At 37.8% G+C, this 18,688-nt stretch overlaps 1 protein-coding gene across 1 annotated transcript; it reads left to right on the top strand.

The window, feature by feature from the left end:
* Positions 1-125: 125 nt before the first annotated feature.
* On the top strand, positions 126-3,179 carry DKK1 (dickkopf WNT signaling pathway inhibitor 1). The gene is made up of 4 exons (XM_005565850.5): positions 126-522; positions 768-930; positions 2,097-2,237; positions 2,353-3,179. Exons 1-4 carry the CDS (start codon positions 280-282, stop codon positions 2,604-2,606), a joined length of 801 nt encoding a protein of 266 aa, XP_005565907.1. The 5' UTR covers positions 126-279; the 3' UTR covers positions 2,607-3,179.
* The last annotated feature ends 15,509 nt before the right edge of the window (positions 3,180-18,688 follow it).

Below are 18,688 nucleotides of genomic sequence, written 5' to 3'. Positions count from 1 at the left end.
AAACACACCCCCTCCCAGCCCCTCCCAGCGCTTTGAAATCCCATCCCGGCTTTGTTGTCTCCCTCCCAAGGGGCCGGAATGCTCCGGGCCCGCGGTATAAAGGCAGCCGCGGTGGCGGTGGCGGCACAGAGCTCTGTGCTCCCTGCAGTCAGGACTCTGGGACCGCAGGGGGCTCCCAGACCCTGACTGTGCAACCGCACCGGCACGGTTTCGTGGGGACCCAGGCTTGCAAAGTGACGGTCATTTTCTCTTTCTTTCTCCCTCTTGAGTCCTTCTGAGATGATGGCTCTGGGCGCAGCAGGAGCTGCCCGGGTCTTGGTCGCGCTGGTAGCGGCGGCTCTTGGCGGCCACCCTCTGCTGGGAGTGAGCGCCACCTTGAACTCGGTTCTCAATTCCAACGCGATCAAGAACCTGCCCCCACCGCTGGGCGGCGCTGCGGGGCACCCAGGCTCTGCAGTCAGCGCCGCGCCAGGAATTCTGTACCCGGGCGGGAATAAGTACCAGACCATTGACAACTACCAGGTGAGAGGGGTCGGGCAGTCAGAGGATGCTCTGACCTTGAAAGGGTCCTATTTGGAGAGGAGGGAGTAGAACGTGCTGAGTGTGTGAGGTTCAGGGAGCATTTGGCAACCCTGCAATTGGGAGCAGTGGGCGGTAGCAGGTTTTGGAGAGGTAGACAGATAGGGACTGTGATCAGCGCCCGGGTCCAAGAGGGCGGGTACCTGGACGTCTGGATGCCTCACCCTCTCCCCGAACCTTTCCCACAGCCGTACCCGTGCGCAGAGGATGAGGAGTGCGGCACTGATGAGTACTGCGCTAGTCCCACCCGCGGAGGGGACGCGGGCGTGCAAATCTGTCTCGCCTGCAGGAAGCGCCGAAAACGCTGCATGCGTCACGCTATGTGCTGCCCCGGGAATTACTGCAAAAATGGTGAGTCCTGAAAGCTCCCTTCATACTAAAACTGTCCAGCCTTTGAGCGTCTACGAATAGGGGGGAAAAAACTCCGCCCTGAGAACTCTGTGGCGCCACCTGCAAATGGGTCTTCAGCATGCAGGATTCCGCTGAAGTATCTTCATTGCAAGTGTTTAATCGGGAAGAAGAGAGAAGTTCGGAGGTCTCTGAGGTCCTTATCTTCCTCCGTGGCCCTCAATGATTCAATGCAACGGCTCACCTCGTAGTGGACCCTTCCATAAAAATTTGTCTGGGAGAACCTTAAGGTCAATTGAGAAGAGAGATGATGGGGAGGACGATGGGATCATACAGAGACCAAAGAAACCAGCTTTGGCGTTCTGCTACCCTTTTCATTTTTCTTACTGTGACTCTCACGGCTTTGCCAGATTGGCCTCTCCTGATTTTTGCTGAAACTGTTGTCAGCCAGAGGACAGTGATTTATCTGCATGGGCCATTTTTAAGAGAGATCTTGATATCCTCACAACCTGACCCCTCCATCCTTCCCCCTCCCTCTACCCTCTGCTGCCTTAATATAAGTACTCCTCCCCCCAACCACAGATCCACTAACTTTTAATTTTTCAAAAGGTGGATTTAGACAGCTAAAGAGGTCTCCAGAAATAAGCTAACAGGGTGACGACCCGCCTTAGGACCCAGCAGTACTCCAGGATGAACTAAGTAAATCTCTGTAATATGGAAATTACACAGTAAAGTAACTGGTGGGTGAGATTGCAATGTCCCAGGCAGCTGGAATTGCGTTTGCTTAACTTAGTCTGGCAGGACCCATATAGCACCAGGGGCAGAGAAGTTATTTTTAAGAACATTTTTTAAAGCGACTGATTTTCTTTTTCTTATCCCAAGGGTAATATTAAAATGGGCAGAAATCTCACTTGCCCCTACCACAGTTGGTGGGAAAGTATTTTAAATGGCTATACTAGGGATATTACATATGACTGACTGTATACAGTATACACATTTGTGCTTCTGTCCATCTAGAGAGTTTTGCATTAACAGTAAAGAGGTTTAAAATGATGTCACTGCAATGAAGTATCTCAAGTTGGTGCTGGCATGACAGACTGCCACTGTCATAGCTGTCAGCAGTAATGCATTACAACCCTGAAGTTAATCACTATTTCCTGCTTCTTTAGGAATATGTGTGTCTTCTGATCAAAATAATTTCCGAGGGGAAATTGAGGAAACCATTACTGAAAGCTTTGGTAATGATCATAGCACTTTGGATGGGTATTCCAGAAGAACAACATTGTCTTCAAAAATGTATCACAGCAAAGGTAAGGATGTCAAGACTCATTCTTAGCACATCAAAAATGTCTTTTGAATTGTTTTAGTGAAATGATGCAGGTTTAACAGTAACTATGTACTTTTTTCCTGCTGTCTTCTTCATAGGACAAGAAGGTTCTGTGTGTCTCCGGTCATCAGACTGTGCCACAGGACTGTGTTGTGCTAGACACTTCTGGTCCAAGATCTGTAAACCTGTCCTCAAAGAAGGTCAAGTGTGTACCAAGCATAGAAGAAAAGGCTCTCATGGGCTAGAAATATTCCAGCGTTGTTACTGCGGAGAAGGTCTGTCTTGCCGGATACAGAAAGATCACCATCAAGCCAGTAATTCTTCTAGGCTTCACACTTGTCAGAGACACTAAACCAGCTATCCAAATGCAGTGGACTCCTTTTATATAATAGAGGCTATAAAAACCTTTTATGACCTTCATCAACTCAATCCTGAGGATATACAAGTTCTGTGGTTTCAGTTAAGCATTCCAATAACACCTTCCAAAAACCTGGAGTGTAAGAGCTTTGTTTCTTTATGGAACTCCCTTGTGATTGCAGTAAATTACTGTATTGTAAATTCTCAGTGTGGCACTTACCTGTAAATGCAACAAAACTTTTAATTATTTTTCTAAAGGTGCTGCACTGCCTATTATTCCTCTTGTTATGTAAATTTTTGTACACATTGATTGTTGTCTTGACTGACAAATATTCTATATTGAATTGAAGTAAATCATTTCAGCTTATAGTTCTTAAAAGCATAACCCTTTACCCCTTTTAATTCTGGAGTCTAGAATGCAAGGATCTCTTGGAATGACAAATGATAGGTATCTAAAATTTACATGAAAATACTAGCTTATTTTCTGAAATGTACTATCTTAATGCTTAAATTATATTTCTGTTTAGGCTGTGATAGTTTTTGAAATAAAATTTAACATTTAATATCATGAAATGTTATAAGTAGACATGCATTTTGGGATTGTGATCTTAGACGTTTGTGTGTGTGTACGTATGTGTGTGTTCTACAGGAACAGACGTGTGACATGGTTAAAGATGATCAGAGAAAAGACAGTGTCTAAATATAAGACAATATTGATCAGTTCTAAAATAACTTTAAAGAAAGACGTATTCTGCATTGATAAACTCAAATGGTCATGGCAGAATGAGAGTGAATCTTACATTACTACTTTCAAAAATAGTTTCCAATAAATTAATAATACCTACCTAAATGGTCAATATTTTTTGGACAAGGAAGAAAATCATCCACAAAAATAACACTCCAAAGTACTTGGTGATTGGCGGGAACAGGAAGTGTGCCCATAAATACAGTTAACAAATACCTGCAGATTTTGTACCCAACAAAATAATTTGCAGTATCTTAATTACTACTACATGCAAAGCAGACTTATTCTAATTATTTTGGTTTTAAAATAATTATTCATTGAAAATCACAAATCCTTCTTCATTCCGCTCTTTTTTCTCTTGCTCGGTGAGTTTAATATTTCAAATTTTGTTTAACCTGAAATCTATTGATTGGAATGAGGATAGGGATACAATATTTTAAAGAAAACCCACAGGAATGAAATCTAAATTTTCTTTGCATTTTTACTTGCCAGATTTCATATTATTTATACTGAGGAAAAGGGAAAGCAAACTTCCCAATTTACACTTTTTTTGTAGTATTCTAAAGTCTGCACCCAAACCACAAAATGCTGCGTTTTGGGCCTGCAAAGGATAGTAGTGACTGATCAATCAATCGTGCAAATATTTCCTTAAATAATGCAGATGTACTAGACTGTTTGTTGTTTTTGTGTTCCTGGAAGTCGTTCAGTTTCAAGGGGCTCAACCAATGGGACACAAGCTTTGGGTGGTTCTTCACTGAAAGAGGAACTGGCAGGATGTCTGCTGTTACATTCTTTTTGTCTGGAATTCTCAGCTTCCTCACCCAGGAGAAACTTTCTTTTTCTACATTCGCTTGTTTTCTGAAGTGCCAGAAAGGCCAATTCTAAGGCCTGCCATGTCCAATAAAGCACAATAAAGGAAAGGAAACAGGAAACTTTTTCTTCAAAAAGAAGAAAGAGAGCATTCTGCTTAAATGGGGAAAGAAGCAAACTTTTAAAGGGCTCTGGTTATTGGATCCTTTCCTTTCTACAGGAACGGACCTCAGTACATTGACCCTAGTGATAGCCTTTCTTGCTTCTCATCTCCAGATGAGAGATGTGTGGAAGAATACAAAACAAACCAAAGATGGACACCTCTTCTTCCTATCCAGCTGAGAAATTAGGAAGGGATTTCCATTAAAAAGAATTCTTCATATTTGTAAAGGTGAAAAATACCAAGAAAATTGTAGATTTTTATTAGCTAGTAATAGAGGCTAGAAGATGGAAATCAGATAAAATACAAATTCAAAAGAGGATTATTTAAGGAATCTAAAACAATTTGGGTAATGATTGTTTAAAATGTCTGTTGTTGTTGCTGTGTGACTTTTAAACAATGTATTTTAATGGAAAATACATGCACCTGGGAAAATTTCACAAGGTATTTTATCTAATGTCAGTATACTCTACACACTGTCCTGCACGTTGCTTTTTTACTCTATGTGTCTTGTAGATCATTTTATATAATACATAGAGAGGTGACTCATTCTTTTTAAAGGTTACATTAAGTTTGTAGTATGTTGGAATGGCAATACTATAATCATTTTAACCAGTGACGTTTAAGTTGTTTCGAGAGTTTTTGATCTAACAAGTGATGTGTCATGAGTATAGAATTTTCATGTTCATGTGCTAGTATAGTTATAGGATGACTAATATTTGAAGCAAAGTCCAAAATGCATGCTTTCTGCAGCTACTAATAAAGTCTGGTATGAGCAAAATGTCCAGATGCCTGCTTATCACTGACCAAGTGATGATTAAGCTGTTGCTAAACTGTATCAAAGAAGAAAAAGGGAAATACAGGCTTATCCTAAAAATTTCACAGTGAACAGTAATCTCTGGCATTCAGTTAAAGCTAGACTTGTTCTAATTACTTTGATTTTGAAATTATTACTAAATACAATCACAAGCCTTTTCTCACCACTCCCTTTCCTTGTTTTGCTAGAAGAGTTGAATATTTCAAACTTTGTCTAATCTATTGATAGGAATGAGCCTGACCCTTCATTTTTAAATTGGTGACATTATCAAACTTTATCATGTTACCAACTTTCTTTTATAGTCTTAAAGAAAAAAAGACAATACTACCACTAGGCTTATAAAGTGTCTTCCATTGATTTCTGTGATTGCAATTTTCATACCTTCTAAGATACTATTCTGAGGGCAATGTCGAATTATAAAAGAAATACTTTGTCTTTACATTAAAGAAGAAAATACTCTCATAATTTAAGCTTTTGATACTTGTACAAAAGTGTGGGTACGTATGTGGTCCTTTATATATTGAGTGTAAGGTCGACAGCTTAGAAATGGTCAATCGCATCAAAAATCTAGGACTACTATCTAGGTAATGCTAAGAAATTTTAATTCAATATACATGTATTTAGTCTGCCACGTCCAGTGGGTACTATGCTAGCATTTGAAAAGATGCGTATAATATTGGTCTTTAACTTCAAAGAACTTACTATTTAGCAAGGGAGACGACGAGCATTAGTGCTGGAAGTTGATTTAGTTTAGTGGTTAGAAACAGTCTCTAGAACTGGATAGATTTGGGATTGAGTCATGGCTCCCTCAGTAATGTAGATATGAGAGTAATGCATGCATCAGAATACTATTATGTCTAGCTCAATGCAGTCACTCAATTTTAGGTCTTTGCTATTGGACAATGAAATGTATATATTATGTTGTATTATCTTACATACATTAATACCTGACAACAGATTAAAATTAATTAAATCAGTCAGTAACTACTCAGAAAAAGCTTCTGAGAAGAGGTGGTATTTGAACCATTGCCTTCTCTCGCCCTTTTATTTCAAGGAAGCAAAAACACTTAAACTAGAAAAAGGAAAAAGGAGACATGAGTTGATACCACTCATTAGAATCAGGATGGAAAGCATTCTGCAGACTCACTTACGATTTATATTCCATTGTAACTTGAAATGTCTACCACTTGCCACCGGGACAAGCAAAATTCTATCCCCAATATATGTGATCATGAAGTGCAGTTCTGCTCAGTAAATTGCTTAGCCTTTCAGAGACTCTTTTTTTTTTTTTTTTTTTTTGAGACGGAGTCTTGCTCTGTCGCCCAGGCTGGAGTGCAGTGGCCAGATCTCAGCTCACTGCAAGCTCCGCCTCCCGGGTTTACGCCATTCTCCTGCCTCAGCCTCCCGAGTAGCTGGGACTACAGGCGCCCGCCAACCCACCCGGCTAGATTTTTTTGCATTTTTTAGTAGAGACGGGGTTTCACTGTGTTAGCCAGGATGGTCACGATCTCCTGACCTTGTGATCCGCCCGTCTCGGCCTCCCAAAGTGCTGGGATTACAGGCTTGAGCCACCGCGCCCGGCCCTTTCAGAGACTCCTACTCCAAAATCTTGAGTGAGGGTTCTGATTAGTTTATCTTTAATCAGGGGTTCACCTCTGGTTCAATTGTCTAGCATGGCTACCCAGTTCCCAATATAAACACAGCTGTCTATATCCATTCTGCCTGTAATAGAAACTATAGTAGTTCTAAAAGAGGAATGTGTAGGGACAAATCCCACATCTCATGTCTATCACAAATTAGTTTTGAAGGATGAGAAGGCATTTACAAGGTAGAAAAGACGAGAAAGAGTTTCCTTCCTATTGGAGACAGAGGAAGAAGTGTGAGCAAACTTACGGAGTCATAAAAATAAAGATACACAATATATTGAGAAAATAAGTAATATTCCACTGTGGCTAGATTTGGGGGTAGCTAGGAAGAGGACTTTTCTGATTTTTAGTTATATAATTTGTTATCCAGAAAAAATAGACTACTACAATTTTTTATTTTCAGCAACAGCTATTGTATTAGGTGGCAATGAAATTGAAGAGGATATATTTGAGACACATTTTGTTTCAAAATATTATAGATGTCACAAACTACAGTGATTTTTTGTCAAAAATTACAAAATAAGAATATTGTTTTGTTTCCAGCAATAGTTGTCAGATTACATTTCAATTAAAGGAAATAATACAAATAATACATTACAAATAATGTAAATAATAGCTTTCACAAACATGGTGGATTTTTTGCCAAAATTTTATAAATCCTAATAATATGACATAGACCCTAAATATTAGTATATGAAAAATTATCTTGGAAGGGCAATGATAACCAATACTCTGCTGTTTTAAACTGTTGAATAAATTCTATAGTAAAAAGTAAAATTGGCAGAAGGCATGAAACGTGACTTATCTTGATAAATTCATATTACATTTTATAATATTTCACAATCTTTTCCTGATGAGCAAAAAAAATACTTTTAAAAGGCATCCTATATAGAAACTTTTCACATATCTGTGATACTCCGAAGTTCAAATTAAAAGCAAAAAATGATAGAGGCATATCTTGTTATATTGTGCTTCTCTTGTTTTTTTTTTAATGTAAATTGAAGGTTGGTGGCAACCTCGCATTGTGCAAGTCTATTGGTGTCACTTTTTCCCACATCATGTGATCACTTCATGTTTCCATGTCACATTTTAGAGACTTTGTCATTATTATTATATCTATTATGGTGATCTACAATCAATAACTTTAAAGTTACAATTGTAATTGTTTTGGGTTACTATGAGTTGTGCCCATGTAAGACAGAAAACATAATTGACAAATGTATCTGACTGTTCCACTGACCAGCCATTTTCCCATCTCTCTCCCTCTCCCCATGCCTTCCAAGTCCCTGAGACACAACAATATTAAAGTTAACCAATTAATAGCCCTACAATGGCCTCTAAGTGTTTAAGTGAAAGAAAGAGGTACACATCTCTCACTGTAATGAGGAAAGCACCCGGAAAGCTGAAATAGGCTGGAAGCTAAGCCTCTTGGGCCAAACAGCCAAAATTGTGAAGACAAAAGAAAACTATTTGAAGGAAATTAAAATACTACTCTAGTGAGCACACAAGTGATAAGGAAGTACAACACCCTTGTTGCTGATACGGAGAAAGTTTGAGTGATCTGAATAGAAGATTCAACCAGTCACAACATTCCCTTAAGCCAAAGCCCAATCCGGAGGAAGGCTCTAGCTCTCTTCAGTTCTATGAAGGCTGAGAGAAGTGAGGAAGCTGGAGAAGAAAAGTTGGATGCTAACAGATGTTGTTGGTTTGTGACCTTCAGGGAAAGAAGCTCTCTCCATAACACAAAAGTGCAAGGCGAAGCAGCAAGTTATCCAGAAGAACAGCTAAGATCATTGGTTAAGGTGGCTACACTAAACAACAGATTTCCAGTGTACATGCAACAGCTTTCTGTTGGAAGAAGATGCCATCTATGACTTTTATATGCAGAGAAGGGAAGACAATTCTTGGTTTCAAAGCTTCAAAGGACAAGCTAATTTTCTTGTTAGGGGCTAAAGGAGCTGATGACTTTAAATGAAAGCCAATGATAATTTACCATTATAAAAATCCTAGGGTCCTTGAGAATTATACTAAATCTGCTCTGCCTGTGCAATATAAATGGATGGAAAAGCAAGGCAAAGCCTGGATGACACCACACCTGTTCACAGGATGGTTACTGAATATTTTAAGCCCACTGTTGAGAGTTACTGCTCAGAAAAAAATTCTTTTAAAATGTGACTGCTTATTGACAATGCATCTAGTCACCCAAGAGCTCTGATAAGGATGTACAAGGAGGTTAATGTTTTCAAGCTTGTTAACACAACATCCATTGTACAGTCCATGAACTAAGGTATAAATTTTGACTTTCAAGTCTTATCATTTTAGAAGACTATAGTTATCATAGTTAGTTATTGCTCTGATGGATTTGGGCCAAGTAAATTAAGCTGGAAAGAATTCGCCATTGTAGATGCCATTAAGAACATTCATGATTCATGGGAGGAGGTCAAGATATCAACATTAACTGGAATTTGATTCCAACTTTCATAAATGGCTTCGAGGGATTCATTCAAGACTTCAGTGGAAGAAATCACTGCAGATGTGGTGGAAATAGCAAGAGAACCAGAATTAGAAATGGAGCCTGAAGAAGTGACTGAATTACTGCAATCTTATGATCAAAGGTGAATGGATGAGGAGATGGTGCTTATAGATGAGCAAAGAAAGTGGTCCTTTGAGATAGAATGTACCCCTGGTGAAGACGCTGTGAATATTGTTGACATGACAATGAAAGATTTAGAATGTTACATAAATTTAGTTGATAACCAAAGGCAGAGTTTGAGAGAATGGACTCCAATTTGGAAAGGAGTTCTACTGTGAGTAAAATGCTATCAAACAACGTTGCACACTACAGAAAAAACTTTTGTGAAGGGAAGAGTCAGTCACTGTTGAAAACTTCATTGTTGTCCTGTTTTCAGAAATGGGTAAGCTAACCCAATTTTGAGCAACTACTACCCTGATCAGTCAATAGCCAACAACACTGAGGCAAGACTTTCCACTAGCAAAAAGATTACACCTTGCTGAAGGCTCAGGTAATCATTAGCATTTTTTAGCAACAAAGTATTTTTTAACCAAGGTAAGTACTTTTTAAAAAACATATAATGCTATTGTGCATTTAATAGGCTACAGTATGGTGTAAATATAACTTTTAGATGCCCTAGAAAACCAAAAACACCATGTGACTTGCTTTATTGTGATACTCACTTTATTGTGGTGGTCTAGAACTAAACCTACAATATCTTAGAGGCATGCCTGTGACCAGTCTGGGCATCAGTGCAAAAATCCAGACACTCTCATGTACTGCTAGAGGGTACTGCAATTAGCATACCTTTCTGAAAAAGCAATTTGGCAGTGTTAAAAATGTGAAAACTCTTTGATGCAGTAATTTCTAGAAATTTATTTTAAGAACAGAAACATGGATGTATAAAAATCCGTCTACAATGGTATTTTAATAGCAAAAATCGAAAATGAATTACATGTTTAGTAGGACAGAACAATTTAGATAATGTATGTTATGTTATTAAAGCATTCTGCAACCATTAAATTAATATGGAGAAACATTCGGAATTCTCCATGTACAAATATTTGAAAAAAGCATATTTCAGAACATGCATGGTATGTTATAAATGACTTAAGAGTAACATCTCATATCTAATCTAAATCTAGATGGCTTATCTGGGAGGTAGGATTGTGGGAACTAATTTCTTTTCTTTTCTTTCTTTTCTTTTTTTTTTTTTTTTTTTTTTTGCTAAGACAGAGCCTTTCTCTGTCACTCAGGCTGGAGTAGAGTGGCATGATCTTGGCTCACTGCAACCTCCGCCTCCCTGCTTTAAGTGATTGTCTTGCCTTAGCCTCCTGAGTAGCTGGGACTACAGGTGAGCACCACCATGCCTGGCTTACTTTTGTATTTTTAGTAGAGACAGGGTTTCACCATATTGGCCGGGTTGGTCTCAAACTCCTGACCTCAAGTGATCGGCCTGACTCGGCCTCCCAAAGTGCAGAGATTACATGTGTGAGCCACTGCACCCAGCCTTTTTTCATTATTTTCCACTTTTTCTATAAAAATCAGGGGAGACATTACTATTATGAAATGTAAAGTTAGGACAGAACTTGGGTTTTTCTCATAAACTTTCCTATACATTGAGCAGATATCTTGATGTGTCTCATTCTAATTTTAAAAATTACTGTTAGTGTAGAATTACTCTTCCTTGAATTTCCCAAAACTACAGGAAAGAAAAACATCCTGGTCGGTCACAGTGGCTCACGCCTGTAATCCCAGCACTTCGGGAGGCTGAGGAAGGTAGATCACCTGAGGTCAGGAGTTCAAGACCAGCCTAGCCAATATGGCGAAACCCTGTCTCTACTAAAAATTCAAAAATTAGCAGAGCATAGTGGCGAGTGCCTATAATCTAAGCTACTCAGGAGACTGAGGCAGGAGAATCACTTGAACTGGGGAAGCAGAGGTTGCAGTGAGTCAAGATCACACAACTGCACTCCAGCCTGGGCAACAGAGCGAGACTCCATCTCGGAAAAAAAAAAAAAAAAGAAAAAGCATGAAAAACATCTTTCACTTACTGACCAAATTTCTTTCCATTAAAAAAATACTGATTGGGAGAACTGCAGCTAGTACAGAGAAGACCCGCACCAAGCAGTTCTTGAATAAATGATTAAGTGAATGAAAGAGAAATAGGAATAGCTGTGCCAACTTCAGCAAAATTACAACAAAATAGAACATGCAAAAACAAATACTTTAAAATATCCAAAAGGAGGCACAGAGAGTAAACAAAATAAAAATCACAATTCTGTTATAATAGATATGCTCTTTTTGTATGATCTTCTATGTCCATGTTTATTTTGTCAACAGTTATATGTTTCAATGAACCGTCTAACATGTTTCTTGTCTTATAAATACATAAACCATTTTAGTGTTTAGTTTTTGACATCTTTATTGTTGAGAAAAATCTCACTTTTCTCTTCCTGACAGTAGTTAATACTTTCGGACAGCTTGGCTTATATTCCTGTAGGCAGGGAGATTGAATTTCTTTCCTAATTTAAACAGCTAGTGACACAGAATAGGATGGAAATTATTTATTCTGGAAGCTCTGCACATTTCAGTTTTATAAGCAGTGTTGGTTATCTTCTGGATCAAGTTGTGCCAAGTGCTATCATGTCTTGACACTTAGGTGGCATATTGCAGAAAACGTTTAAAAGAAACAATCAATCAAACAAACAAGCAAATAAAAACCAGGACTTCCACTGCTCTAATACTGGGTTCATTTTCAACAAAATTGGGAAACTGGTAAAGTTTTTTCCCACATTAACCCTTCATTCAACAATTTTCTCCTTGCTGCTTACACAATCTCTCTACCTCTAAGGAAACCTATTCCTAATTTTTTCTAGTTTTCAATTACCACTTTTCATCTCTTTCCCTCACTTCTTTCATAAGCTTTCAATGTTTTAATTTAAAAAATTAATTCTAGCTAGCTAGACTTTTGCATCAGTACCCTCCTAGACCTGTCCTTTTAGTCATACATCTTGTGGCAGAAACTATTACCAAACCGGTTGCCTTTTCCTCCTGAGCACATTTCCCAGCCTCCCTTGCGGTTAGATGTGGCCACATGACTGAGCTTGGCCAATGGCATGTGTGCCTGAAGACCCTCCTATAAGCACTTCCATTCCTCCACGCACCATCATCTGCAGATCTTAAGTAGATAATGACAGCCCTGTGATTAAGAGGCAGAGACTCTCTCAGCCTTGGTTTCTAAATAATAGGATGAAGTGATTCCCCTTGTCCCCACCCTCACTTATGTGAGCCAGAAATAAACATTAATTGTGATAAGCCAAGGAGATTTATTTATGTTTTTTTTTTTTTTAGTTTTTATTTTTTACTTCAACTAATACATACCTCAAACTTTAATTTTCTACTTCCTTCTCTTCAATCTCCTCTCAAATTCTGCCCCCTTGTATGTCCATGTCAGAAGTCAACCACTGGGAAAACTAGATGGTTGATAAAGAAGTATATGAAATTGTGCAGTGCAATTGATTTGACATTGTTGACATTTATATGAAAATGTGAAAGCTTTCACCATTGTGTTTGACACACAGTAGGAATTCAATTAATATTTTTACTTTTCATATTTGAGAACTTTTGCAAATAAAACTTCCTTTCAACCAAGTGACACAATTGGCAGAAAATGCTGATGATAAGCATAACTTTTTGGAGCGTGTTTTACGTACTAGAGACTATTGTTGTGTTTCACATATATTTACTAATTTTATTCTCACAATAACTCTATGAAGGATGCGTGTTTATCACTCCTGTTTTACAGATGAGGTAACTGGAGCAAAGAAAGTTTGAGGTATTTATCTGAGTCATATAGGTACTAAGTGACAGAACCAGAATTTGGAACCAGCTTGTCTGCTCCAAAGTCCAGGCTCTTACTACTAATACAGCTAGGTATGCAACCATCTGAAGCTTTCTGTAGCCCTTAGGTTACTTATATGGTTACTATAAAAGTAGGCTAAAAATTTATGTGCTAATTTGTAAAAATATAGCATCTCAGGTTTCTGAATTGAGAAACTTCTTTTCATGAAGTTTCATTAAAAATATATTTAAGCTGCACATGTATACATATGTAACAAACCTGCATGTTGTGCACATGTACCCTAGAACATAAAGTATAATAAAAAATAAAAATAATACATATATATATTTGAAAATACATCAGATCACTTGAGTCCAGGAGTTTGAGACCAGCCCGGGCAACATTGAGAAACCTCGTCTCTACTAAAAATACAAAAATTAGCTGGGTGTTGTTGCACACACCTGTAGTCCCAGCTAGTTGGAAGGCTGAGGCATGAGAATCGCTTGAACTAGGGATGCAGAGATTGCAGTGGGTCAAGATTGTGCCACTCCATTCCAGTCTGGGTGACAGAGTGAGACCCTGCCCCACCCCCCAAAAAAGAGAGAGAGACAGAGAGAAAATATAGTGTCCTATGGTTTTTGTATGTTTAAATAAAAAAAGGAATAAAAGGTAGGATTAATGAAACTGTGAAAGTAAACTCTTTCAAAGTTAAAAATAGTATAATCTCTTTCTCAATTAGAGAGAGAGAATTAATTTAATGGGTGAATTACCAGGAAAGTTTACTTCACTGTTAGATTGTTATGTTATTTCTCTCATCTAAGAACATGCTTTCTGCATAGTAACATTATATTACAAAACACATTATGATAAAAATTCTGCATTTAAGGACTGTTACTGAGTCACCTATATGCATATACTGTGTTCACAAATGCTTTTGTATTCTGATTATAGTTGCTCTTCCTTTAAGAACATCTTTCAAATTATACCTTCTGCAGTGACAAATACATTTATGGCTACAAATTTGCTATTTATTAACAAATGAGGGCTGAGTGGTTTTAACTTTCAGAAGAAGAAACAAAATCTGGTATAATTACATCATGAATTCATCCTAAAGAACTAAAAACAGTGAAAATACACACAAGAAAGATATCTAAATTCACTGTTTTTTAAGTGCTTGTTTTTCTAAGAGCACAAAACTGATGATGGACTTACAGCTCTGAGGTGGAAGTTAGAGTCAGGGTTGAATTTTTGCATAGTTGTAGGTTTTGGGGTAATTCAGCAATTATCCTAAACAAAGTGAGGGCTATTTAATAAGCGGTCATTCTGCTGCAACTGATACTGACTCCAATGTGGATGAGCTTTTGGTGCACAGTACTGTGAACACTATTTCAGTCTGCTTGTTAATTCCGGATGCTATAACTACATTTCAGTGGTGATGTGTCTTTGTGGATTTTATATGCCAGTTGAAGATCATAAGAAGTCAAGATATTCCCAAATATGTTCCTGATTATATTTCAAAATGGGTGATCATGTTATAGCTTCCTCAGACAAGTGGTTCCCAAACTCAACTCATCATCCTCTGAAACACCTGGGAAACTCTTTAAAATTGTAGATTCTGGGAGCCTTCCAAGCCTACTGAGTCAGAACCTCTTAGAAATGAGCCTTTGCATCTGTACTTTTTTTTAAAGCTCTTCCATTGATTGCTATTATGCATCTAATTTTGAAATCCACTGTGACATGGCCTTTAATCAAAATGCTTTACTCCAAACAGTGTGGCCATTTAGGGGCTATGTGCAGAGAAAGAAATGATTGGTTGAGCACTTATCCTGAGCTAGTACTTGAGCTTGGGTAAATATATCATTTCATGTGATCGTTGTAACAGTCATAGCAGATATAATAAATGTTCACTATATCAACAAGGCAACGAGACAAGGAAGTGCTGATAAGCTGATGTCCTTAATGTCACATGGCTAAGAAGTAATAGAATGATGACAGATCTGGATGCTTATTGTGCCAAAGCCCACTTTATATCAATGACAACAAAAATGGTAACTTACTTTTATATCACGTGTTAGTGTTTACTTTCTATGTTTGCAGATACCTCTTTGACAAAACACATTTTATAGATTCTTCAAACTTGGGATAAGGGAAACTCAAACTGAAATAAACTAAGGTTCTTAACTGTAGTCATTCTGATTTTCTTCTGATACTCATTCCGACTGGTAAAGTCTTACCTTATCTTTTAAAGGGAAGTCTTCCCTGACTCAACATTGTATCACAGGCCGAGTCAGGTATTTTATGTGCCCTCATAAATTATTTTTCATCGCTCTTATTCTAATTCTAATAAACTATTTTTATATTTATTTATTAAGTGGATTTCAACCCCATCAAACCGTAATCTTCATGAGTGCAAAGAGCTTGGTCATTCTTCAATCCACAGCACTCAGTTCTGGGTTTACCCTAGAGTAGTTGCTCAATAAAGACTTGTTGAATGAATCAGAAAACACCTATGCTATTTCCCCTAAATGGATTTGCCATTATATTATTCATAATTCACATAAATATACCAAAAAACTCATAAATACATTATTCTTTTTTTCTGTAACAGGACTATTTACATTAAATTTAAAAATTGGACTTTTAGAAATGTTTTAGTTTTATTTTATTTATTTATTTATTTATTCATTTATTTATTTATTTATTTGTTTTGAGATGGAGTCTCACTCTGTTCCCAGGCTAGAGTGCAGTGGCATGGCGCAATCCTAGCTCACTGCAACATCCACCTCCCGAGTTCAAGCGATTCTCCTCCCTCCTGAAGAGCTGGGACTACAGGCCCATGCCACCGTGTCCGGCTAATTTTTTTTTCTTTTTTTTTTGTATGTTAGTAGAGATGGGGTTTCACCGTGTGAGCCAGGATGGTCTTGATCTCCTGACCTCATGATCCACCCACCTCCGCCTCCCAAAGTGCTGGGATTATAGGCGTGAGCCACTGCACCCATCCATTTTGTATTTTTATTAACTACCTACTCTTTGTATATATAAAATAGTATACTCATAATTAAAACAGATAAAAACTACTTCCTGATTTTATTATTAAATATTACTCATAATTAAGTAAAATGTAGACAAAAGTGCGTCCTTATTTTATTATTACTTGTCATTATTGCTGACCTTGGATAATTTTTAATGCACAAATATAATCTTAAAAGCATGAATTAATCACAAAGAAAAATATATTAAAAATAATTTCTTGTGATATAAAATACTCCCATGTATTTTGCTATTTGCACTGTATAATGATTAGATGGTTTTGAGAAGATGAATGGCTTGCCTTATTTTGGCTTTCATAACAAGAAATTTTTCTTGCAATTGTAATTCATGTTTACCGAGACAAAGTAACCCTATAGTCCTAACTAGACTAACTTGTTCCTGTAGGTTGACCATACAACAGATCCTTTCACCATAAGGAAATCTACCTTTTTTAAATGGAGATGGAATGATATTTTCAACACCTTGTAATTAGTGCAAAAACCCTAGCTAAATTAAAACAAATTCTATGGATGCCATTAATCAGTGGTGTTCTAATTTTATGTTCACATTGGGATCATCTAGGGACTTAGAAAATGTGATTGATTGGTTTGGGGTATGGCCTAGGCTTCAAATTTTTAAAAGAATGATGGGTTATTCTAATGTACACAAGTTTGGGGACTACTGTCATTAGTTTCTGTCTTCTTCAGACAAGGTAGCAGAAATATAGGTGTTTCTGCCTTAATCTTGGAATAGATTTGTGGAATGTCCTGTTGACTCTGAAAGTGGAATTTAGACATTGATTTTCCTGAATTTGCCTGCAAAGAGTTGCAAATCAGAAAAAGGGAATTCCAGGGTGTATCTTAAGTTGGAAGTCTTTGGTAACCTATATGCCAAAGCCTAAGACGGGGGAAGTTTTGATAGCAAGTTTATCAGTGAATAGGAAAGCGAGTAAGAATTAAATATAGACTTTAAAATATCTCTTATACTTCCACCTCTCAAAACATAGCCGAGTTGAACAGGATGATTATAATCGTATATTATGTAAAAGGTGGGATTTAAAACGAGTTTAACATGATATGATTTATTAGCTGAAGAGATAATAATAGCAAGTTTTCGTGAAGTACCAGTTAAGTCATCTCGTAATGAAGACATTTATGATCCAAGAGGGAATATTTACATTAACACCATTATTAATATTACTGTGTGCTGACTTAACAAAATTCCCAAGCATAGAATGCGATTTAAAAACCAATGGTTTCTGTGCCTAAACAGACATTTAAAAGCTATTGAACTTTTGAAAAGCTTGTGGTCTTAAAAATGGCTGAAATCAGTGTTCTAATGGCACATATTTAAACATGTGTCCATAAAGCATTTCTTTTTTCCTCTCTTCCTTCCTTTTCTTTCTTCCTTCTGCACTCTCTCTCTCTCTCTTACTCCCTCTCTTTCACTCTGAATGACACATATTCCATTACCATGAAAGCCTCGTGTGCAACTACCAGGTGACACAGGCCTATTGTGGAAGGCATAGAGAGTATGCAGAAAGTTAAGTACCAAAGAAAGAAAAACAGTAAACCACCTGCTTAAGCTGCTCTAGTGTTTTCTAGTTCTTTGGACTCTAGCCTCTAAATAATTGAACCTTGATCTCATTTGAGGTGAGGAAAATACACACACACAGGTGGCCTAACTTCTAATTATTTCATTCCCAGTGAAAGGCACAGGTGTCAAAGTCTTAAGGATTCTGGTCCTTCATTTAGTGCACTAAATCTTTTTTTTTTTTTTTCTTTTACACAAAGCACCGAACTGCCCTGTTAATCCAAAGTGATGTCTGTGGCTCCTTTCCCTCTGCACCATCACTTATACTAACTCTTTTGGCTGTTATGATTTGTTGCAGCTGCTACTGCTGCTTTGAAAACCTCTGAAATTTTCTAGGACCGTGGTTCTCAGTCTTTCACTGCTTATTGGATCACTTGGGCTTCTCTAAAAACTACTGATGCTCATGTTCCACCCTTGGAGATCCTGATGTTATTTATATGGAATTCAGCCTAAGCACTGGGAGTTTTTAAAGATTCCCAGGTAATTCTAATGTACTGCAAAGTTTGAGAACCACTGTTCTAGGAAGTGGTATCTAATACTGGTTTCCTTGCTCAGTGCTGACCTTTTCTAGTTTTGACCTATCGTTCATGAATATTTTATTGGTTTTATTTTTCAATGAGCGTACACAGTAGGAGAGAATTGTCAGCTGCATTAGCCTGTTGAATGTTATATCAACTTATTGTACCTACTTTTAGTATAAACTGAGCTTGATGCTTGCACAAAAATGGGACTATTGGCCAGGCGCGGTGGCTCATGCCTGTCATTCCAGCACTTTGGGAGGCCAAGGCAGGTGGATCATGAGGTCAGGAGTTCGAGATCAGCCTGGCCAATATGGTGAAACCCCATCTCTACTAAAAAAAAAATACAAAAATTAGCTGGGCGTGGTGGCGCACGCCTGTAGTCCCAGCTACTCGGGAGGC

The sequence above is a fragment of the Macaca fascicularis genome, chromosome 9, assembly GCF_037993035.2.
Source record: "Macaca fascicularis isolate 582-1 chromosome 9, T2T-MFA8v1.1".
Lineage (NCBI taxonomy): Eukaryota > Metazoa > Chordata > Mammalia > Primates > Cercopithecidae > Macaca > Macaca fascicularis.
The sequence above is the reverse complement of the archived record's forward strand: the minus strand, read 5'-3'. Positions and strand labels throughout refer to the sequence as shown.